Here is a 24,699-nt window from a genome sequence, read left to right as displayed (position 1 = left end):
AACGCCTATTCCTCAGTAAATCAGCCTGGCTCGGCAGGCTGTCCTCAATTTTTCAAAGAGGTGGGATTTCTCCTCTAAATACTTCAGTTTTCCCCTTTTCTTGGCCTCTCCCATAACCTGAGCTTGAAACGGCCCAGATGTGAACAAATGGAACATGAAAAGTCCCATTTCTGTTGTCAGATTCGGATAGGACTTCAGCAGTCGAGGTAAATTCCACCAGTAGGTCAACCTCAATGGCCCCTGGTGGTCTAGGCTTGGGAACTGAAGCAACTTGGTAGAGGGCAGAGGATGGTAGTGCTCATGGTTTGCTGAGGAAGAAAAAAAGGAAGGGATCCGTGAGTCTCCAGAATGAGTGGACTCTGCAAAGGAAGAACCAACCATCAAGGCCCGGGACAAAAGTGAACTGAACGAGTGGAGGGTTGAAAGCGTTGGCCCTCAGCTTTGGGTTTCTAACTGGGGCTCTCCCACAATATGATTTTCTTTCCAACTTGTGCATGCGCGCGCATGCGTGCATGCACACACACACACACGCATACACATTTTCTTCTCCAACCAAAGTTAATACTGAGTCCCGAGGAGATGAGCTCTACATAGGGATCCCAGACATGGCATTATGATAGCAGGGAGTAAAGACACTGTTGAACGCCACAGCTCTTCTCACTTGCCCCTTCTAGTCTCATCCTCAAAGTGTGCTCAGCAGACCAGTAGTGGGAAATGAAATGGCTTGGGCTCAGCAAGTTCCTCCCATGGGGTCCAAAGAGAAGATCGGCCGTGGCTCAGATGTTGTTCCCACACATCTAGCCCCTAGGAGCCCTGGGTTCCTGTTCCAGGGACATCATTGGCCTGGGAACCCCAAGCTCCCTGTGAAACCCCAGCCATCCCCCATTTCATGCTCTCCATCTATAACTGAAACAGCTGGACATGGTCTCCTCTAAGATCTCCTACAGGTCTAAGACTCCAGGTGCCAGAGAGTTTTCAAATTTTAGTTGGTAATTTTAACACAGAATTGGCTAAAGAGGAGAAAGCATCTGAAACCCAAAACACAGAAAAGGCAGGGTTGAAAAACAAGTATGTAACCTTTCTGGTCTGAAACACACACAGCCGGGAGAAAAGCTTCTGGAAGTTATCCATGGGAGCAGATGGTCAACGTGGGATGGAGATGAGGGGCGTCGGCAATGCCTCCCAGGTGCTCCTCCAGCCCACCCATACCCAGTTGTCACCGCAAAGCAGTAAAACTAAGATCAGAAAACCTCACTGAAGAAACTCAAGCAGGGGATGTGGAGGGGGAGTGGTCTATCGTTGAGGGGTGAGGGGGAAGACACAACTCACATTATCATTGATTAATTGAGTGATTTTTAGTCAAGTGAATATTGATACATGGCAGGAAAAGCATGAAAGTAAAATGAACACATACGGGAATTACTATTAACATAAGTGATAACATCAAAACATCTGGTAAAATGCAGTTAAAACAACAACACAAATGAAATGGAATGTAAAACATTTTCACAGTATTCAAAGCTTTTGTAAAAGATTTAGACTCTAAAAAAGGAGTGCTACGGGAGGGGACTAGAGGAAACAGGAATTTCACCCACGCCCTATGTATCTGCTGGTGACAGATCAGAATGGCCGGGAAGCTATCCCCTGGGGGGTCACCCAAGGTGTGCTTCAGGAACAGATGGCCCCAGCCCACATCTGCCGAGTTCCAACAGAGCAACTAGTTACTTGGGAGGCTGATGAGAAACACACACTCTCGCTTTGGGCACTGAGATTTCTGTAATTTACAGATCTAAATGAAAACTCGAGCTCTGACCCAGGATTCTGCCTTTGGGGGCTCTTGTTGCCAATGCCCTGGAAGCAAGAGCCAAGGATTACACAGGATTGTCTAAAAGTAAAGTGTTCTTGGGATTCTCATCTCATCAAAGAATCAGCAGTCTTCAAAGAGTGAGCTGAGTTCTGCCAATGACTTCACAGGATTTTACCAGGAATGATTTTTAACCTTTACACATATGACCTTTGAACTTGCAACAATTACCAGATCACATACCGACCTCCTCTTTTGGAAACCGATGACCAAACCGATGGTCTACACATTGGTTTTGTCATACCCTTGGTTGAGAAAAACAAAGGTTGTGATAAAAATGCAGCTTTGGCCGCATAGCCTCACTTTTGTGTCCTCAAACTGCTGATGTTAGAGGGATAGTGTGCCTCTCAAATCCGCACTGAAACTCACAAGCCCTGGGACTGTCTGGTGGGGGTAAAACCAACAGCTGCAATTCACACTGCCAGTCCACTGTGAACTTGGGCTGCAAATGTCACTTCCTACCTGAGAATTCCCACTTAGAGAGCTGTGCAGCACGGCCGCCCATTTTTCCTGTCTTTCTGCAGAAACCCCTTCCTACCGCCCTGCTTTGGACAGAGGCCTGTTGCATACATGCTCTCTGTCAAAATGAGCAGATACATATGAGCACTGAATTCTTGAGTTCATCAACCCAAGCAACCCAAATGAAGGCCCAGATCCATGCATTCATGAAATCGCTCAGAATTTCAGTTAACAATAGGAAAGTAGAATATTTCTAATTAACTAATATATATATACATTTTTTTAAAAATCATCCAAAATTTCAGACAAATCACTTAAGATCCCCAACACTTCATGATTAAAGGTCAGAGAGAACCAAAACAACAACAACAACAACAACAACAGAATGTTAAAATAATAGGATCACTATTTGTGAGAGGTTAATTATATCAGGATAACCCTCTGGTGGGTAATGAAGTTGGCATGCTGATTTGCAGACCGGAGTTTTCAGAAGTTAACACAATCTTCCACTGTTTCTGTGTCAGTCCAGGAGCCTCATGGGTGTCACTTTCCAGCATCACTGCAGCTTCTGGATTGGGTATAAACACTTGCCCAGAGGGACAACTACTAACTCACCACCTCTGGGTGTTACAAAGAATGAAGAATCGGGCTCAAGGGGCAAGTGAACATTATTTGCTTAGAATGATTTCTTAGTCACCGAACAAGAGGAATAAAGGTGCTTATGTGAATGAGTTTCTATATATCGCCTATGAAATGCAAGGGTTTTAAGAAGTATCTTAGGGCACTCGGGAAAACCTGCAGAGATTTGTTGCCCTGAAACTCTCTCCTTGGATGGGGACATTTTGGGTTTAACCTTCCTCTGCAGAACTTTAAAAATTTTTAAAAATATTTTTGTTTGTTTGTTTTTAAGTACAGAGGGCAGGCAGGTGGGCTGTACTGAATTTCTTTGATCTACAGTCAGTCAGGTTGGAAGGAATCCACCGGGTCGCAGGAAAGGAAAGCACAGGAAGCACTGTGCGTTTTGACTGGCTCTGGGTTGGGGCCAGGGCAATCCAGAACGCCTCAGAAAAGAGGGCCACATGGTTCCACTATCAGGCAAATCCACCCCCCACCCCAAATGTCCAGTGAGAGAGTTGTCCTTCTGGAAAGGAGCCTCAAATGCACCAAAAGACCCTCAGCCCAGTACCCCTTTCAATTGTCAATGTAGACTTTTTTTTTTTAATGCTGAAAAGTAAATAGGGTTTTTGTTGTTGCCCCCCCAAAAAGGTGAAATGAGCAGAGAGATGAAATGAGAACATTCAGCTCTTCCCCCAATTCCAGTTCACACTGACTAGCAATTTGTGGGGCTGTTCCTAATGTTTTTTTTGTTTTTTTCTTTAACTATGTTTTTTGAAAACCACTAACCATTGCCTTCTCTGTCTGAAAATCATCCTCTCTCTCATGCCGCAGGTTTGGTCCCCATGGTGTTTCCTTCTCCCCACACAAAGGCAGGCATGTGCGGCCCTCCACACGTGCGGAGGTCAGGTCACACACGGAGGCCAATGCTAACCGCCCTGTATATGCCATCAGAGACCAGCAGATTCGTGTCAAAAGACAATCACATGGAAAGGCAGAGCAGTCGTGACCTCCCTGTGTTCTCACTATTACCTACTGTCCTTGTGCTTTCTCCCCCTGCGCTGACTTTTGGGAATCGATCTCAAGTTATAGGTGTGGTTGTGTGTTTCTCTTGAAGGCAGACAGAAAGAGAAGTTACTCTGGAACTGAAAGCAACACATCTGACCAATAGTCGGAATGTTCTAGTTCCAAAGACCTAGATCAGCTGGGAGATCCATAAGCAATTTGGAACAACACAAAGAAAGTTGCAGAGCTGAGTTTTTGCTGCTGTCTCTCACTTTTTGCCCAATCTCGTTTTTCTTTTTGTTTTTTGTTCATTTGTTTACCGGCAGAATTTTCTTTTTTGGTGGCCGTCTCGGGTTGAAATGGTTTGCTTTTACTCAGTGACGTGCTGTTCCGCGCTGTAGATCCTAAAAGACTTCCTAACCTAAATGATTTTCCTTACCTGGGCATGCGGTTTTAAATACTGGCTGTACTGGGTCTGGAGCGTGGCTATGGAAGGGGAGGCGTAGGGAGGCTGCCGGAGCCCAGCCGACTGGATTACAATGTCCTCTACCAACCCAAGGAGCACTGAGCGTGAACCTCCGGCTTCCAGGGCTGTCTGCTCAGCCCCACCCCTCCCCCCAACCCACGGCTCCCTCCCCAACCCACCCAGGAAAAATCACTTAAAGACCGACTGAAAAGTGGGACATTCGTGGTTTTTCATTTTCTTCATAAAGTTTTTGAATTCCTTATTTTTCTTGTCCCACTTGTGGATGGCCGTCAGCAAGTACTGGCTCCTCACTTTCCGGCCCATGATGAGGAAATGGTGGCTGAGGTTGTCCAGCTGGTGGCACGGGCAGTCGGCCCCGTTCTTCAGGTACAGGACCAGTTTCTTCAGTTCCTTCTTCTTGATGGGTCCCAGCTTGAGGGGCTTCTTCTTCTTGGGGACAATCTTTTTGTCACCGTTCTCTTTTTTCACTTCTTTGATTTTCATCCTCAGGGCTAGAGGTGGTACAGGTAAAGAGGGGAAGAAGAGAGAAGGAGGGAGAAAAGGGATTTTAGAACACAGCTTTCCATCTAAAACAACGACCCAAAGTTTGGACGCAAGAGGAGGCCAAATTGAAAGGCAACTGGCAAGTCAAAGAAAGAGGCAGTTTTACAGATGAACACCAAGGTCTCAGTTCATCTCTGTGCTCTCATTCTGCCCCCTAGTTCCGTGGTGTCTAATGGTAACTCAGGAGTTGCCCTGGGACTCCATGACATTCCAGAATACATATTCAGTACCAAATCATAGGGGTACCTGGGTAACTCAGTCCGTTAAGCATCTGCCTTCCGCCCAAGTCACCATCTCAGAGTCCCGGGATCGAGCCCCACATCGGGCTTCTCCCTGTTCTCTCTCTCTCTCTCTCTCAAATAAATAAATAAAATCTTTTTTTAAAAAAGTACCAAATCATATTTCTTTTTTTTAAATTCAGTGACGCAATATATCATACAATGCTTTCAGAGAAGAAGGGGCTCATACACTTGAATATAATCCATATACTCTAACGCTGTGGACCTCAGGATTCCAAGAAAAAAGTCACCCTGAGTTTTTCTGTTTTGTTTTGTTTTTAAAGAGAAAGCCTTTGGTTTAGATTTCTAACATCCAAAGGACCTACAATTCCTTGAAAGTTGGGTACTGTGAACCGACAAAATCTACGTGTGCACATGCAGCAATGGGGAGTGCATAAACAGTGTGTCAAACAATTATGCTTGAGTGCATCAAGAATCAATGTCCACGGGGCGCCTGGGTGGCTCAGTGGGTTAAGCCTCTGCCTTCAGCTCAGGTCATGATCTCAGGGTCCTGGGATAGAGCCCCGCATAGGGCTCTCTGCTTGGCAGGGAGTCTGCCTCCCCCCCACCCACCCACCTGCCTCTCTGCTTACTTGTGCTCTCTCTCTGTCAAAAAAAAAAAAAAAAAATCTGTGTCCACCTTCTGCTCTGGAGAAATTCCAGTCCCCACCATGGCGCCTCTAGGGAGTTTTGATAGCAGGTACCACTAATATTCCATCAACCACAAAGCCACCACTAACGGGTGCCATATATGTTCTTTCCACTGGGTAGACCCACACATAATCAAACTCTGCTTTGAGCTTTTGACAGATTTGAGCAATTCCTGGTGAAGTGTTGAGAGAGAAATCCAAACGAGGACTTCCTGGAGTCTGACGCAGGACATGGGCTCAGCTCTCTAGGGGAGAGGAAGAGCCTGTCCACCAAGCTGGCCTTCCGTTTTTCCTTGGCTCTACAGACTGTGGGTTAACATTATTGTAATGTGAATGTATAGACAGGAAATGTAGTGATGGCTACAACACAAGGCCTGTCGATGAAGAGAATTGAATTTGCGTGGAGGCATTCTAGAAGATGTATATGCACTAGCAATTCAGCATCACTATGAAAATCAAGTCCCCTCTCAAGCTGGCCAGGCCAGAGAGTTCCAAAGGAGAGGAAAACCATTCTCCAGATGCTAGTTACCAGAGAATTTGTGCATCCTCTGAAATCTTGTAAAGTCAAAATTAGCAAGCCTCTTTTTAATAACTCAAACTTCCCACCCACGCTCCACGAGGAAAGGCTTGAATCTGAACAGAATAGCACTAGCTAACAATTAGGAGAGCATATGGCATGCCCGGAAGTGTGCTAAGTATTTTCCATGAATTTCCCCAATTAAACCTAACAACTCCATGAGGAACGTATAATTATTTTTCCCATTTAATAGATGAGAAAAGCATTGGCATGGGGAGGGGGTGGTTAAGTTTACCTGGCCAAAGTCACTAATCCTCAGCCTAAACCCATGTCTTAAATGTGCACTTTGAATCACTGTGCAGTCCATGATGACTCTACGGCTGCAAAATTTTGTTATAATGAACCTCACAGTTAGAGGACCAGCTACAAGAACCAAGCAAATAAGGGGGAGGAGCTCAGACTCACTTCCTGGTTTCACCCACATTTCAAAAGGACTTGATTTACGAAACGGTAGAAGAGATTCTCCTGCTTGAAAGAGACTGCTCTGCCAAAGGAATTTTGCAAAGGTTTTATTATTTAGTATTTAGTTAATGAGAAAAAACACCCTTGGCTAACCCGAGGATAGGAAGGAGGGGGAACATCCTGGAAACAAACCTTTAATGAATGTGTCAAAGTCAGTAAATTAAACGCTCCTGCTGCTTTCTTTTTCTTACAAAAAGAGTTCCAGATTCTGCAGTCTACTTAATCTCATATAATACCCTAGGCCTGGGATCCCTTAAGAAATGCCTCCCTCCCAAGGGCAGCAGAAAGTTCAGGAACTGGGCACAAAGCAGCAGAAGGCTCTTGCGAAGGATTAACCTTGACCTTTGAGGCTGGTCTGGGCTTCCCAGCACACAGGGGAGTGAGTTGAGCACAGCCTCCCAGAGAGTTCCTTTCTCTAACCTCTTCCCCCACCCAAACCAGCTACTGCCCCATACTTCTGATTATGCTTGATTCCCACCCCACTCTGGACAGAGAGTGGTGGGGACAGCACTGGACTTCACCCCAGATGTGACCCCACAAGCCGACACCTGGTTTAGCTTCCCTTGTGGGCTTGCAAACGTTGTGCCTGGTGGTTCACTTGGGGAAAGACTTCAACTGTTCTGGTCTGTGGCTCACTGAATGAGAAGAGTTCTCACTGGAGTTGAATATGGGACCAGCATGAGGAGACTCACTACCCAGGCCTAGGCAAAGTCAAGGCTCCCTCTCTTGCCTCCCCTCTGCAAAACAGAGAATGCAGGACTGGGAGAAACCACATAACAGAGAAAGGTGGGGAAGAGTGCTACAGGAAGGTAAGCAGTTAAGAACAATTCTACTCCTTTCACAAGATCCTCTAAAGAAAGTGACCCCCCAGTGTTAGGTGAATCCCAAGCTACTTCTCAAAGTCTAAGACTGGGAACCCCACCTTGCCTTAGAAGCAATCAATTACATCATCAGCCGAAATGAGTGCATGCCCCAATTGACAACGTAGGCACCCTCTTTTATTTTTAATATTTATTTATTTATTTGAGAGAGAGAGAGAGTATGGGGGCGGGAGGCAGAGGGAACGAGAGTCTTACTAAGCAGATTCCACACTGAGCACGAGCCTGACATGGGACTTGATCCCAGGATCCTGAGATAGGGAGCAGAGCCGAAACCAGGAGTTGGACACTTAATCAACTGCGCCACCCAGGCACCCCATGGAGGGCACCTTCTTTTTTGCAGAGTAAGCCACCAGTTTTCAAGGGCCACACTTTACCGATGAGCATGGGATAGGTGGCTCTGTGAGAGGCTCCAGATTTAATGCTCACAGCAATCACGTTAAGAAGTCACTGTTATTATTTATTACAATCAAGGAGAAGGACTCAGGTTAAGTAATGACAACCCGAAGCCACAGTATGTAAGAGATAAAATCAGAATTAAAACCCACACTTAACCCCAAAGACCACACTCTTTCATACTACACCATGACTGGGTTTAAAATGATATTGCTTCGGTGGAAACTATTTCACTCTTTTGATTGTGTTGCTTTTAATCACAACTCAAATCAAAAATTAATGTTCCTTTGCCATGACCGTGTAAAGGAATTTAGTTTACATAGGTGGGGGGACAGCAAGGGGAGAGGGGAAATCAAATGATGGAAATGTGTTATGCATTAGGCTCTTTATTTCTTGCCATTTGGCTCAGTTTCTTTTTTGAGGTGGAGAGAGTAAGGAAGGAGGAGGCACATATGGCCAGAAATTACTAACATCTTTCCATCTTTTAAGGGTTTATTTTAGGGATGCAGATTACCGACAATGTTTGGATAGGCGATTAGCTGTCCAAGGTTGATTTCTCTGTGCCTTGTGGATATGTGCACAGCCCCCCACCGTACCACATCCAGGGGCTTCTGGGACAGGGGTGGGTGCTGGCCCAGGAGCAGCCTGGAACTGATCACCACTTCCTCTTCCCCCGCCTCGGCCTCCACCAGGCAGACAGGGCCTGGACCCCAGAGATTTGCCCATAGACTGTGTTCACGGTTTGCAATGCAAATGGCGGTGTGGGCAGGCAGGAGAAGCCCCAGGAGGCGAGGCAGCAGCTGAGGCAACAGCTGAGGCACGGGACAGAGTCCTGTGTCCTGGGTTCTAACTGTGTGACCACAAAATCTGGTTTTGAGTTCCCTGAGTCTCAGTCTTGCCTCTGTAATGTGTAGAGTGCAGCCTGTCTGCCAGCCTGGGGGGCACTACCATCCGGGGGTCCATGCCGAGTCACTGGGGAGCCGGCAATTCTCATCTCTGGCACTACCCCCAACCCTGTGCTCAGTCTTCTTCTTCACATGCCCTTCTCACCCCGGGGGGACATGCTACAAGAACCCCAGGCCCTTGATCTCAGCTCCCTGTAACACCTAGACCCTGAACTAAAACAAAACAAACAAACAAAACACTTCAGGTTGTTTTGTTTTGTTTTCTAGCAACAACCTAACATCTTCTGAGCGTAGAATATTACTCCCACCTCTCACCTTGCTGGTCACTGCCAGCAAGAATTAAGAGACCTAGAAACTTTGAAAGCCAAGTGAAGGTTGTGATGAGGGGCTGTCTGGGTCTTTCTCATCGATCTTAAAATAAATAATCCCTTATCTTCAGGTAGACTCTTAAAATTTCATTCTACTTTTAGTCACCAGAAACCACATTTTTTTGCTCAGTTCCTTGGTAGCCTCCCCATGGGGCTTGGCCATAGTTCTGAGGCTAAAATGAGAGCAGGAAACTCATTACACCCAACTCAAACCCTTCAAAACCATCTCTTCCTTCTGACCCTCTTCTACCAATGGTGCCACCATGTGTCCAATTACCTAGACAGGGCGCTTGGATATATGGCAACTCTTGGCCAAGAGCCAGCCATTTGTGCAACCAATAATGTGGAATTGCTCAGCCGGAGGGCAAGGAGGATCGGATGTGAAAGGTGGGAAAGCCAAGTTAGGGATCGGATTTGTGACTCGACTGATCACAGTGAAGAGTCAAGTGCAGAGAAAAGAGAGAATGAGGGCCATCAGGCAGCACCATCACTGGGAAGAGAGGAAGGTTGTTGAGAAACTCCTCGGAGGCACAGATGGAAAACCAGGCACCCAAGCATCTCAAAAAGCACACGGGGAGGGCCTTTCAAATAGGGAAATTCTCCTCTGTCCCAAACACTGCAGAGTTGAAGCATGAGTGTGAGACGAGATCATTCTACTTATGATCTGGGGGTCACTGATGGTCTGTGGGAAGGCTGAGAGTGAATTCCAGGGAGCTTAAAACCACGGGGAAGTGAAAAGAAAAGGTAGGCCGCACTGGCAACCATCAAGCTTCTGGAATGTCTGTGAAGAGTTACCACTGGCTACTTCTAGCCAAACACATTAGATCGGGTGCACACAACCCTTTTCACTCCATTCTGCAGTCAGTTTAAAATCGTAGTAAAAAAACAAAGTTACAAACACATGCAAGAAAACAAGAACACAACAGCCTGCAGGATAATAGAAAGCAAATGGATGGTGAACGCTGGCTTGACAGGGAAAAGAAAAGCTGAAACCTAGCAGCTTATGGATAGGGACGCCTGAAGGAAACAAGCCAACCCACACTGCAGGACCCAGAAATGATCATGAATTGGAGCCACTGGGTACTTCTGAACTCCATTACAGAGGTTGTACTGGATATGAGAATTGGCTAAATATCTGTAGAAAGACACTCAGATCCACTAGCCTTGGGCCATAAAACTGGTAAGAGTCCCTCACTGATTCCAGCACCAGCCAAGGTTTATTCTTTTTTTTTTTTTTTAATATTTTATTAATTTGACAGAGAGAAATCACAACTAGGCAGAGAGGCAGGCAGAGAGAGAGGAGGAAGCAGGCTCCCCACGGAGTAGAGAGCCCGATGCAGGGCTCGATCCCAGGACCCTGGGATCATGACCTGAGCCGAAGGCAGAGGCTTTAACCCACTGAGCCACCCAGGCGCCCCCAAGGTTTATTCTTCAAAGAAGGTTCGAACCAGACAGACTCTGGGCTTAGGCCCACCAGATGCAAAGGAGTGCAAGGTGGTGATGGGCTGAACTCCTTCCATAGCATTAAGTGACAGTCTGCACACTAAATAGTGAGTCCCTCAGGCCTTAGAACACTGCATTTATATCCCCCAGAGAGGTGTGAGGGGTTCCTAGCTAAAGAAACTAGTATCCCTGAAGAAAAGACTTACAGCTCCCCCACCAGCAAAGCTCTAAAACGAGGCCCTCACAAGTTACACACAGAGCTTCCAAATTAGTCCTTTACTCTTCGACCCGAATGGCCAGCCAAGGGTCAGCAAGCATTTAAACAAAGCCCCGAAGTGTGAACAACAGAGACCAAAAATATACAAAATGGGCAGGCAAAAAGAGAACTCAGAGATAGCAGAGACCACGTGGGGAACCCAAGAGAACTTTCTACAAAGATAATATTAGAGAAGACATTACCGTATTCATAAAGCCAGAACAGAAGGCTAGTAGAAGAAATATTCAGAAAACAAAAAAGAATATTTGGATATTTAAAATGTAAGAATGCTAGATGAATGCTTTTATAACATGAGGTTGAAACAGTTTCCTGGGAAGCTGAACCAAATGACAAAGAGATGGGAAAAAAGAGCCACACAGAGTCAGCCAGGAGCCTCCCCATCTGAACAAGAGAGAACCAAGAGAGTGGATGGGAGAAATACCAAAGAAATCATACAAGAAAATTTCCAGAAATAAGCATGAGTTCTCAGAATTAACAGTAGCCCCCCCCCACTCAACCAGTCATGATATTTAGAAACATAAACATAAAGAGAATTTTAAAGTCCTCTAGAGAAAAGGGATTACATATCTAGTACAGAGGACCTGGCAAACAGAATAGCATTGGATTTATCAATAGCAACACCAGAAGCTAGAGGATAATGGATCAACACCTTCAAAATTCCCAAATTCAAGGGGCACCTGAGTGGCTCAGTGGGTTAAAACCTCTGCCTTTGGCTCAGATCATGATCCCAGGGTCCTGGGATCGAGCCCCACATCGGGCGCTCTGCTCAGCAGGGAGCCTGCTTCCTCCTCTCTCTCTCTGCCTACCTCTCTGCCTACTTGTGATCTCTATCTGTCAAATAAATAACTAATTTTATATTTTTTTAAAAATAAATTTAAAAAAATTAATTTTAAAAATTAAAAAAAATTCCCAAATTCTACCCTGATCCAAGCTATCAATCAGTGTCTGGGTGTAGAATAAGGACATTTTCAGCTGTTCAATGATTAGAAAAAAGTTGTCTTCCATATATTTTTTCTTAGGAAACTACCTCAGGAGGGATGTCTGGGTGGCTCAGTCCATTAAGCATCTGCCTTCAGCTCAGGTCATGATCTCAGGGTCCTGGGATCAAGCCCAGAGTCGGGCTCCCTGCTCAGTAGGAAATCTGCTTCTCCCTCTCCCTCTGCCTCTCCCCCCAGTCCATGCTCTCTCTCTCTTCCTTGCTTTCCCTCAAATAAATAAATAAATTAAATCTTTTAAAAAAAATTAATGTGATTTATTGACTCCATTTTGCTAAATATCAAAAGAAATAGCTAATTAGTTAGAAAATATTACCTGTGGGTTGTGAGAATTAGTGGTGGGAAGGCATCACATAGAGGACTGCAGTTTTTTGTTAGAAATATTTTAACACCATGACTTTTTAAACTGCATTTGTTTTGACTCAAAAACCTCAAGTTTTAAGAAATTTTATAGCCTAGTTAAATGTATTTAAACTACAAGTAAGTGACAAAATGCGAGATCTTAAAAGAAACACAAAAATTACATTTCCAGGTCCTCTGCTCTTCATTCGAGTGGTGCTTAGTGTTAGGGCTTCTTAAAGGTGTTAGGGCTTCTTAAGGGTGTTAGGGCTTCTTAAGGGATTTCTTAAGGGACTTCTTAAGTAAGAATTCTGCTCCCTGCCTCTCCACCCAGAGCTCTCTGCTCTGTTCCAGAGCTCCCCCAAGCACGGAGCAAGAAAGAAAGGGAATGGATGGGGCCCTGGCAGATTCGGGGGACAACTGGACAATGGAAAGTCATCCTGGAGCACACAATCAGACCACATCCTGACTCCTAGTAACTCGCCTTTTGTCCTCAGTTACTTTCTTCTGCAGAGAGGGCTGAAGATCCCGAACAGATGACTTGAGGAACAGGAGGATAAGACTAGAAAACTCTTTACAAAGTGACCTGTTCTCAGCCCCCTGGAGCAGGAAGGCCCACAGATGGGCATCTTATGCATCAGCTCCGTGGACTTGGCCGACACCCCTCCTCCAGACGAAAAAGCTCATTCAAGATAGCAAGACCTAGCTAAGTGCTCGTGACAGAGAAGACCGGGCTTCTACTTCCTGTCCCCATTTTCACAAATCCCTTGGGTGGGCGACTCTGAGGCAGCAAACGCCACACCCAAATCCAACAGCGCGAAAGAGATTTGGTCACAGCACTGGGTCAGGATTTGGCTAAGAGAAACCCCAGCGTCCTCCCGCCCTGCTGTGGATGGTCTGGGTGCACCAGGGCAAGCTGACTTTGAGGCATCGGGGCCTAGATGAGTCCTACTGACAGAGGTCCTGCCATGGGAGCTTAACAGACCTCTCTGTTCCCAGCAGGAGCCAGTGTTTGGCATCATTCATTCCTTAAGCAAAGAAAGAAGCTTGCATTTGGTCACAGCAACTCAGACTGGACCCCCAGACCACAAACCACACCCTGAATACTTAACGTGCATTTACTGACGACGGGACATACGTTACAAAAAAACAAAGAACAAAAATCAATTGAAAGCAGCTTTCTCCTTCTCTCATTTGCAAAAAGAAAAAAAAAAAACAGCAGATGTAGAAAATGCTCCTGAGTTGACTTACTTGGTGCAAACTATCTCATTGAGATTCTCCTGTTTTTTGAACCCCAGACGTCCTGGGGAGGTTGGGGGTAGTGGGGTCAGGCAGGAGAGAGGAGGCTATCCTGCCCCCCCAACACCCTCACATAAACTCACACACACAGCCCAGCAGCAGCCGTGTTAGCCATCCGGAATCCCACTGCCTAATTGCTTGATTTCATGGATCGCGTTAAATCCCCACTGACTTAAGCTAATGGCGCAAAATGAAAACCCCATTTTGAGAGCAATGAGCTGCCTGGTGTGGTTTTATTTGGGAAGACCTGTGCACTGGCAGCCCTGGGAGCAGCGCCGAGGGCCTCAGACTGGGACAAAGAGGAGCTTTGGCCCTTCTCCTTCCCAGTAAGCTCCCAGCTCCCTGCTCCACCCCCAAGCAGGAGGTGGAAGAGAATAGGAGAATTGCTTAAATGCAGTCAATCATTAGGATTGATTGAATCTTGGCTCCAAGCCCTGACAAACCTGCCAAGCAAACAGTGTTTCCTTCTGAGGGGTCATTGGGTTTCCTCGGTTCCTCTCCTTTTTACCCCCCGGTGGTCACCCACATGGCAAGGCGGGGTGTGGAATGGTCTCTTGAAGGAAAAAAGGTGGGGCATGAATCTGGAAAGCCATGCGATCTCCCTGTCTCTGAGAGATATTTAAGAGAGAGGTTCTCGAATGACGTGTCATCAAAATCACCGGGATAACTTGGTTAAAAGGCAAATTGCTGACCCGGTGGCTGATTCAGGAGTAGCACAGGACCCCAGGATTTGTATTCCCATCTGGGAACACGAAACGTTCCCAAGCGAGGGGCACCTGGGTGGTCAGTCTATTAAGTGGCCAACTCATGGTGTCATCTCAGGTCATGATCTCAGGGTCTTGAGATGGGGCCCAAGTCGGGGCCCACGCTCAGCAGGGAATCTGCTGGAGATTCTCTCTGTCTCTCCCTCTGCCCCTCCCCCAACTCACGTGCTATAAGTAAATAAATAAATAAAATCTGAAGAAAAAGAAGTTCCCCAGTGATCAGTGATGTTGATGCTGCTGAAGACCACACTTGAGAACCACCAGTTCAAAGGATTTGAGGAGAAGCTTAGGGCGGGCTTTCTGATTTGTCACCTTGGTTATTCACAGTGGGGTACTCAAAGGACTCTTTCTGGGATGGCATTTAAACATCCTGAGGGCCCAACAAGCTCTACAGCCTCCAAACTCACTGAAGTTCTGACTGAAGTCAGCATGTTCAACATGGACATGTCCGACTCCCAGCTGACCTCAAGTGAGCTGATCTGGCGCCATTCTCAGGATCACCAAGGTCTCTGGGGCCCCTCTCCTCAGAGGTGGCTCTCGCAACATCAGGAAAACAAAGGTTTTGGTAGCAAAAGGCAGCACCTTTCAGTGGCGAGGCCTCCAGCTTCCAGTACGGACTCCCAGTACTAACATTTTGTATAAACTTGGGTAGATCACTTTACTTCTCTGGGTCTCCATGAAGACTGGACCAGTTAATGTCAATTTCCATTTTGGTACTGGCAAAAATCTTTCTAAATCATCTTACTTCCTTTCTCTGTCTTGAAATCCAATATAGAAACACTAATCACCAAGGGAAAGGATCTCCATCTCAGACAACAACTGATTCCCTCGCCTGCTGGCATCGCCCGGGGACCTTGCTTCAATCGACCACAGCCAGGGCCAACCGTGAACACACAGGCACAAGACCCCAGTCCTGGCGATGAAGTTGCCTAAACTCAAAGACAGCCCCAGAGCACAGCACAGAGATCGTAGTCAATGTGAGTGTAAAAGTGTTATACAGGGACAGATGGTCGCTACACTTGTTGTGAACATAGTATGACACAGAGAAAAGTTGCAACACTGTTGTAAGTCTGAGATGAACGTAACACTGTGCGTCCACTATCCTCAAAGGAATCTTTTACAAAATCCCCAAAAAGTCCGACGCACTCCAAGCACGGTGACCAGCACGTCTGCATGCTGTTCCATCTGACGGATGGGAGAGGAGGCCTAGGGTATACCCTCACCCCTTGTCTGGCCCTGGGCCCTGGCTGGGGTATCCCTGAGGAAGCTGTGAGCCCAGTGCCTCTGGGAACTGGTGGCAGGCACACCTTAGCTCGTATCCCATTAGTGTTTTCTCGGCGGGTCCCTTGAAAGGCAGAAGGGGCACTGCAGGCAAAATTTCTGCTTTGTTTAACCATCCTTCTGGACCAGCGACAGCCCATCTTCTCCCTGACACCTCCAAGGCTGGTCCAGCCTTGACCTGCGTGGCCCTCCCTGTCTGAACCATGATCGAGCACAGCATGCTAATTCCCCGTGAGTGTGCCTTCTCTGCCCCCTCCCCATTGCGAGCCCCTGCCAGGCGTGGACCATACTCATCCCTGTTCATCAACTGGTGTCATGCCGAACACATCCCAGAGCTCAATCTAACGTTTATCGGATGCCCAAATGAATAGAGACTTAAACAGCAAACTCACTGCCTTGAGGGCCACACCCTTACTAGTGAGACTGGAATCTGTTGCCCAAACCTCTCTGCCTTAGCACTGATGACCACCACCACAGCCAGCAACCACTGAACACCCGCCCAAGCCAGGCACCAGTCTCAGCCTTTCACACGTACCTACTCTGTGAATCTTCTAACAACCCCATGAGGGAAATACTCACATCATAACCCGTTTGCTGAGCAGGAGGCAGAATACTTCAAATAATGCACCAATGGGTCAAAGACAGAGCTGGAGTTTGATCCCAGGGAGTCCAGCTCACAAAATGGGAATCCTATCAGAGGAGAAGCTAACTCTGCCGGAAGGAGCCGAGGCAAGGTCGTCATTGTCTAATGTCTCCAGCACAGAAGGTGCTCAGAAAAGTTCCATACGAACATGCAGAACTTGAGTGAGGCCTGAGCAGGCACCTGCTGCCCTTCGGATCTCCCTGTTTCTTCTCTTGACCATGGCAAAGAATGTTCTCCAGCAAATCTACCCCAAACACTGTCCCTACGAAGTACTAACAGAGAGGTGCCACTGAAACTCTGGAATGGTACCGATAATTAAGATAATATTAATTTGAGGGATGCCTAGGTAGCGTCAGTCGGTTAAGTGGCTGCCTTCGGCTCAGGTCATGATCTCAGGGTCCTGGGATCGAGTCCCACCTTGCTCAGCAGGGAGCCTGCTTCTCCCTCTGCCTGTGCTGCCTGCTGTTCCCCCTGCTTGTGCTCATTCTCTCTCTGATAAATAAATTTAAAAAATATTTTTTTAGAAAAAGATGATATTAATTGGATATGGTGAAACACTTAAGTCAAAATCTCCACTCTTAAAAGGCCCAAGATGAGGAAAACTGCCAAGTAATTTTTTGGACGGAAAATGCCTACGATATGAGGTTAACAGCTAAGAAATCACTCTGCAAGATTGTGCCTATCAGTGACAGAAATACACCAAAATGCTAGCAGTCACGGTCTCCGGGTGCCAAGGGGATGGGAGACATCTACCCCGTTCATGTGCTTTTCACGATTTCCCAAGTTTCATGCAATACATACATATATTACAAAGGGGGGGCAGAGTTCTCCAAAAAAGAAGTCATTTCAGGAAAAGATTTGGTCAAATGACATGTTTAAAACTTGCTGTTCACGACTCTTCGGCTCATCAACAGTGTTCGGAGGTTATTCTCTGCTCCTTGGAAGAGGTTCTGCCGCCTCAGGAGGGGAAGCAGGTTTTCGCAGAAATCCCAGGAGACACCGAATTAAGTATCTACAGATTCTGGTGCCTTTGACCAGGATTTCCCACCCCAAAAAAATTTTTTTAAGATTTTATTTATTCATTTGTCAGAGAGACAGAGAGAGCACAAGCAGGGGGAGCGGCAGGCAGAGGGAAAAGGAGACTCCCCACTGAACAGGGAGACCAACAACTGGGCTTGATCCCGGAAGCCCAGGATCATGACCTGAGCCAAAGGCAGATGCTTAATGGACTGAGCTACCCAGGCACCTCTCCCCAAAAACTGTTTAATGCTACCCCATAGTTCCCAGGGGCGATCACCACAGAGGCACCCTGGTCATGGGATGGGGGACCAACTATAATTGAGCTTCCAAACTAGGATACTTTTGACAGAAAGAAGGTAACTGATTATTATGCCATGACAATAGGAATAAACTGGAACTGTCCCAGGCAAACTAGAATATTCGGTCTTCCGAACAAGGAACTGGCCCTTGGGTAAGGAGGGTGTGACTGGTGTACAGCCAGTGAACAGGAGGCAGCAGAGCCCTACCTTCTCCCTCTCTGGGCTCCCAAAGCTGCCCAGCAGATGCACAGATCAGAGAACAAGGTACACTTCATCTAACCCAGGAGGTCCCAACACTTCCAAAGCAACGAAACAGACATGCCTGACTGGGGCCGACCAGGGTCCAATAGCACAGAACCACCATTGAGCTGGTAGGAACCCTAGGACACAGCGCTGAAGTTCCAAACCGTTCCCTCAGTTTAGTGAGGAAACCGACGCCCAGTCAGTGGTTTGAGGCACAAAGCTATATGGGGTATAATAAGCAGAACAGAAGACGCCTGTCCTCAGGTGTCGTCCTTCCACAGTGGTAAGCTGCTTCTCCAGTGTGAGGTGAGGGAATGTTCTCACTCAGGACTCAGTGTCCCCCTTTCCCATCCCAAGGGCATTCTAGGTATAAAACGACTCAGAAGAGAGAAGCACCTCTCTGGCTCACTTCTCCAAAGCACCAAGCTAAGAAAGCTCCCAAAAAAGAGGCCTACGTCCAGATGCTTCATTCTGGGATTTGCTCTGAGGCAGAAACAGTAGACTCATCTCAGGACCTGATGTCACCCCTCCCCTGATGTTAGTCATTCACATTTCTCTCTGACCCCACATATCTACCCAACTTCCTGCGCTTAAATGTTCTGTTTCTTCCCCCCAAGTCCCCCCACCCATCTAGGCTTTGTACAACAGCAGAGAGGCTCAGAAGACCCAGCTGCCCTAGTGATCTGGCCAACTGTGGCCCCACACCGAGGTCCAGCCTGAGCCCGGGCCCACGGTGCACACCTTCCCCACCCATCAGCTCTGGTACAGGGGAAATGAAGGCAGGGGGAGCACATATGCCCCCCACCCACTAGGCTCCTCTCTGTTTCTTTGGCCATGCCACTTACTAGAAAGAGACAAGACCAAAAACAAACTTCCCCATGGCTGCAAGGCTGTGGTCCCCTGGGCCCCAGAGAAGGGACAAATAGCCCCAGCCCAGAGGAGACTGACATGAAGTCTGGTGAAAGGGCAAAGATTTGGGGTACTGAGGAGACAGAACACAGCAAGAAACAGGTGTCTGGACCACCTTCTGAAGCCATGCACCCAACTCCCAAACACCTTCCTACCATTCGGGGGGCAAATGCTGTCTCGGTATTTACCAAGTCCCAGTCAGGTTTTCTTCCCATCTGCCCCAATAGTCTCCACATAGATGCATCCCTGTCCACTGAGGACAGTCAAAGCCCCAGGAGTCAGGGGCAGTGGCTCTGGCTCAGAGCCCCAGGGCACAGTGCTGTCAGTGCCCAGCTCCCCCGACAGGTGTGCCCATTACAGCAGGTCAGCAGAGCTGACCCAATGCACTCACTTTGCCTAGTTCCTTTCCTGGGCTCCTGAACACCACCCAGGCAGCCAGGGGGAGGGCTCTCCTGCAGCTCCTCCCCACCCGCTCTGGGATTGTGCCCAAGGGCATGCATCACAACACCCCCAACCCCCCCCCCCCCGCCCCCACCACCACCACCACACCACAGGGGCCTCACCAGCAAGCTCTGCCCTGGAACAAAGCTGGAAAAGTCCAGGAGGCTGGGCTGGTCTTTCCTGGATTTGCTGGAGAAACGGGGTCACAGCAGAGGATAGTGGATGTGACAGCACAGATGGGGGAAGACGGAAGACAAATGTCATCTTGCTTACAAGCACAGCTCGAGTCCTTGCACAGTAACTTCGGAACACAAAATTGTCTAAGCTCCTGGCTCCCATCCAAAGATTTCAGAGAAGTCGGTAAGTGGGAATGCGTCTTGTCAGCTGTCGGGTGCTGCAGAAACACCAGGACCTGTTTCTAGCTTTTGTGGACGTATGTGCACAGAGAGACACGACATAAATAATTGCCACAGGGCCAATCCGTCGAAAGTGGGGGGTCTGCTGTGAAACTCTCCTTAACGCGGCAAGCATGCCCGAGCTGACTCCGATCAGCAGCCCGCCAGGCTGTGAGCCGCAGTCGGAGAAACCAAACCAGCGATGCGGTCTCAAGATCTAGGATCCCTGTGCACAGCTGCGGACCGTTTGCCTGTGCTCAAGTCTACCCAGATCACGATTTCCCCACGAAAAGGCAGCTATTGTGCCTAACGTTCAACAAATACAGTTTTTCAAGGGTCTCTATTTTCCTGAAGAGTTTCAACTGAGCTGCTGGAGCAATGCGTTAGAGAGCTCAGTGCAGGGAGGCACGGCTACCCAAGCACTTCCTGGGGAGCTGACTGCCCTCCGTGTCTGGATGTGACTCTCCCAGGTTGGGCTGCACGGAAAACGCCGTCTCATGTCAGGGGCTCTGTACGGCGTACCTCGTGGCTGTTGGTTTTCTGCGGCTTCATTCACAGACATGCCGGTAATGCTAGCAAATAGGTCTTACAACACCCCCTGTCTCTAGCAGCTACACATCAGAGCCACCGGCTCTATTCCAAGCCATCCCCTGCCTCTCAGTGGCTACCAGGAGCCAGGCCCTGCCATGTGGGATGCAGTGCCCTTGGGTTCCCATCTCAGGCCTGGAATTTCCTCTGCCGAGCCAGGCACTCCAGACTGGCGATGCTTTCTCCTCAGTGGAAAACCCCTCCCAAGATTCACATGTCAGTAGCCACTGCATGAAGCTGCCTTTGCTCCGTGTAATTGTGAATTCATAATGCCTCTGACGGCCACCTATCAAGTTGGCCTTAGGAATCCCTATTACTGACTGTGAAGGCCTTATAGTTCATCTTCCCAGGAACCTAATGAACTAGGCACTATGGTCATCCACCTTTTCTTTCTGGAGAGGGAGGAGGGGGAGAGGGGGAGAGAGAGTCTTAAGCAGGCTCAAGCCCAGCGATCGCATGACCCTGAGATTGTGACCTGTGCTGGGATCAAGAGTTGAACCTGGGGTACCTGGGTGGCTCAGTCATTAATTAAGCATCTGCCTTCAGCTCAGGTCATGATCCTGGGGTCCTGGGATTGAGCTCCACATCGGGCTCCATGCTCCACAAGAAGCCTGCTTCTCCTTCTCCTACTACCCCTGCTTGTGTTCCCTCTCTTACTGTCTCTCTCTCTCTCTCTCTCTCTCTCTCAAATAAATAAGTAAATGAAATCTTTAAAGAGAGAGAGAGAGAGAGTTGGACATGTAACCCAATGAACTACCCAGGGGCCCCCTATCATCCATCTTTTAAGACAAGTAGGTTTAGGCATCTAATTTCCCAAAAGACACCAGTTAGTGACCTAGAGCTAGGATTCAGTCTCAGGACAGTTAGCTCTAGAGTCCTGTAGTGAGCTGAAGAGAGTTTCCCCCCAAACTTCTTTCCACCTGGAACCTCAGACTGTGGTTTTGAAAGCTAGTCTTTTGCAGATGTGATCAGTTACACCTGGCTATAACCAGCTACATGTGCGAAGCAAAAACAAGCTCATGTATGAGAAAGCAAACTGTTCCTGTTACTTTTAAATCTCTACTGTTTTGAACATTTTTATTTTATGCCATGTGAATATATGGCCATTTCATTATATCTTCAAAAGTAAATTATATGTATAACTTATATATATGTACAGAGTAATGACTTATTTATACTTCATTCATTCACTTGTTTTATTTCCGTGAACTTCTCGATTTTCAAGGAACCCTCTGCCTTCAGGAGAAGAAGAGGGGTGCAAATACAGCTTCCTACTGTGTTCACGCCAAAATAACTCCAGCTGAAGAACTGTGATTCTCTTCTCTATGGTCTTTCAAGAAGCCTCTGTAACTGTACATGATCTCGTGCTCTTCCTACCACTCCCCAGGACTGAAGATTCCGACTATTTCATAGACAGAGCCCTGCTGAATTCAAATTCCTCCTTTTTATGATGTGACTTTAGGCGGCACGGATCCCCTGCCCCGGTCCTCCCTCTCCTTCTGTCATTTAGATTTCAATATCTTTGTTTCTTGAGTGTCAGGACACAGCCACATCTTTGTTGCAACAAAGGCACTGCTCCTTGACCTGCTGGAATTAGAGCAACACCTGGGGACATCTCTCCCCCTCTGTGTTCCTCTACAAAGTTTGTGGGTTCTCCACTTGAAATGGGAATGGAATGATCGCTAAGCCCTTCTCCTGGGAATATGTCGCATCTTCCCTATCACGCAGAACAGGTGGCCGGATAGGAAGCCTGGGGAGACTATCCTTGGAAAGATGACATGTAGGCACCAGATTGCTTTTTTCAGCCATTCTCAAGATTTGCTAAAAGACAGTCCAGGGGAGGGAATCAGAAGGTCAGACCAAAATCAGCAGCTGAGCTTATAAAACCTCCCAGATCAATACTACTTCTTTGAGATGGAGAAAACAACGCGTTCCTCTGATTTTCTTATAACTATTGATTAGTTCAGCCAGTGCAGAGAGTTGATTAGCCCCCTGTTCCTTTGCTCCATCCAGCCCATCACCATACACGGGTGTCTTAGCAGGGCCAGAGCACAACTGGGAGCTGTGACCGCCCCCATCCCCATCCCTCCCCGACGCCAACCCCACCAACATCACCTCTCTGCAACTGACTTGTTACGTGAGTACCTGGGACTTCCTGGAGAAACTAAAACGCTAAGTTTCTTAGCGAGTGGGACCCATACAGAAGCAGACACATCCACAGGCAGTGCCAGGAGCCACCATCACTGAAGGAGGAAGGAATAAAACCACCCGAGACATCTAGGAGAATGAGTGCGGCTCCTTGGCCCTGACTCAGAAGCTGGGTCTGAGGGGAGTAGGGAATTGTGGCCCCAGATACAGCACGGGGGCTCTCGGATGGATCAGCCACACGGTGGGGAAAATGTGCTGCCTCACAAGAGGCTGTGACACATTAGGGCCCAACCACCCTTGCTGGAGAGCCTTTCTCCTGAGAATCCCCCCAGGCCGAGACGAGAGGGGCACACGCTGGCTCCCCAAGAGCTGGGAGCCTCAGCCCGACGCAGAGCTGCCGCTGAGCTGAAGCCGGGCTGGCTGTGCCCGGGGAGCTCCAGCTCGGCCAACAGCAGTGGGGACGGGACCTCTGCCTGCAGCCTAGCAGGCTGCCACAGTTTGGGTGGAACTGTCATCATCTGCATCCAGAGCTGCTAGGCCGGGGGACATTTGGTGATGTCCCCAGTGGTCCATTCGGGAGGAAAGTAGAGCATGAGGGTCTCTTAGGAGAATCTCAGCCCTTCTTCTCTGAGGTCAGACCTCAGACCCTATTCCCAGGTCCAGTAACTTCGTAATGGAGTGCGTGTCCAATGTGCCCCAGGACTTTGTCACGGCCACACCAGTCCCCTCCAGGTCCCTGCTCTTCCAGCCCTGCAGTCTGTGTTGACTGGTTTTCTATGATGGAGTTCAGGGTGAGGCTTCCTTTAAGGGGAAGTTCTGCTTCATGGCCCGTGTACACACACGGGAAGAACACTAACTTGGGACACAGGAGCTCAGATTTTAGAGTGGGAGGGGACCGAAGAGGCCCCCCAGCCGAAGTCCCGCTGCAGAGGCTGGGAGGACGGAGGACCACAGTCTCGGCTGTCAGCAGCTGGTCAGGTACTAGAACTGGAGCCGTGGACTCCCCATGGCCAATGCGTCCCCCAGCCCCCTCGTCTCCCAAGCACTTGCCCTCGTTTCTGTCCCTTCACACACCCTGTCTCAGAAAGACGATGCCCAGCCCCTCCAGTTCCAGCCCACGGGGTCACACAGCCTCCCTTCCCACCTCCAAATGCAAGGAAGCCTCCTCTCACGACTTCAGTGCCAGGACCAAGAGCCAGAAACCAGAAAACAGAGCTCCATCCAGGCTGAAGAAGTGCAACCCCGGCTCACTATCAGATAAGTCGTTTCCTGTAAGAAATGTGGCTGTGGTGCAGGAGGGAAGCAGGGACCAGAGGCCTCCCTGCCAGTGCCCCACAGCCATCAGGGAGAATCCAGGAAACACTGCCGGGTCCTCGTTCTGGCCCAGGGCTGCCGATCAGATAAAACAGTGGGCTGCCGCCCAGCACTCCATCCCCTCAGTTCGGGAAGCTTACTAGGCCATCCCGGGGCTGTCCAGGGGAGCCCCTGACCTGCCTACCTCTGAGGAGCCCTCGGAGGTGAGGCAGGGGCTAAGATATATGTGCGTGCTCCCATGAGCACACTTGTTAGAGAGAACACCGCCAGACCACACCCCGGGCCACGTCGGAGGTAGGCGTCCGTTGGTGTCTCATGCCAGACTTTCTCAGAGCGTGGGGCCCCACAGGACCATCCCAGATGCTGAGAGCCCCACAAAAGGAAGAGGCAGCTTCTCAACGCCATCCTGGGTTGCTCATGCTAAGAAACCTGGAGGTCGAGGAAGGAGCGCGGAGAGTTTTCCGCTGGCCCCAACTCAATTCTGCTCCCCGACCGCTTCCCCGGAGAGCACTAGGAGAGGGGGATGGGGTAGATGATGAGCAGAAGGAAAGCACGGAGTCCTCTGCGAGGCTCGCCTGCTCTCTACTTTGAGTAATCATTCAAAACAAGGAAATCTGCCAGAAGACACATTAAGTCTGTAAGAAAAGAAGGCTCCAGGCAAAGAGCTGTCAGTCACAGAGAAAAATCAACACAATCTATTGATTCTCCTTTCCCAGTGAAGGGGCAGCTTCATGTTCAACCTTCTCACCGCCCTCCCCCATCACACACAGTTACACAACTGTGAAGGCAGGAAAGGATTTTTTCAAAAGTCACC

General features: G+C 48.4%; 1 protein-coding gene across 1 annotated transcript in view; it reads right to left on the bottom strand.

Moving 5' to 3' along the window:
• Nucleotides 1-839: 839 nt before the first annotated feature.
• SFRP1 (secreted frizzled related protein 1) overlaps nt 840-24,699 on the bottom strand; it is a 45,594-nt gene continuing 21,734 nt past the window's right edge. Inside the window, exon 3 of the mRNA XM_045998025.1 lies at nt 840-4,921. Coding sequence (XP_045853981.1) covers nt 4,599-4,921 — 323 coding nt within the window. The 3' untranslated portion in view covers nt 840-4,598. The remainder of the gene's footprint in view (nt 4,922-24,699) is intronic.

The sequence above is a fragment of the Meles meles genome, chromosome 2 (assembly GCF_922984935.1).
Source record: "Meles meles chromosome 2, mMelMel3.1 paternal haplotype, whole genome shotgun sequence".
NCBI classification, from domain to species: domain Eukaryota; kingdom Metazoa; phylum Chordata; class Mammalia; order Carnivora; family Mustelidae; genus Meles; species Meles meles.
The sequence above is the reverse complement of the archived record's forward strand: the minus strand, read 5'-3'. Positions and strand labels throughout refer to the sequence as shown.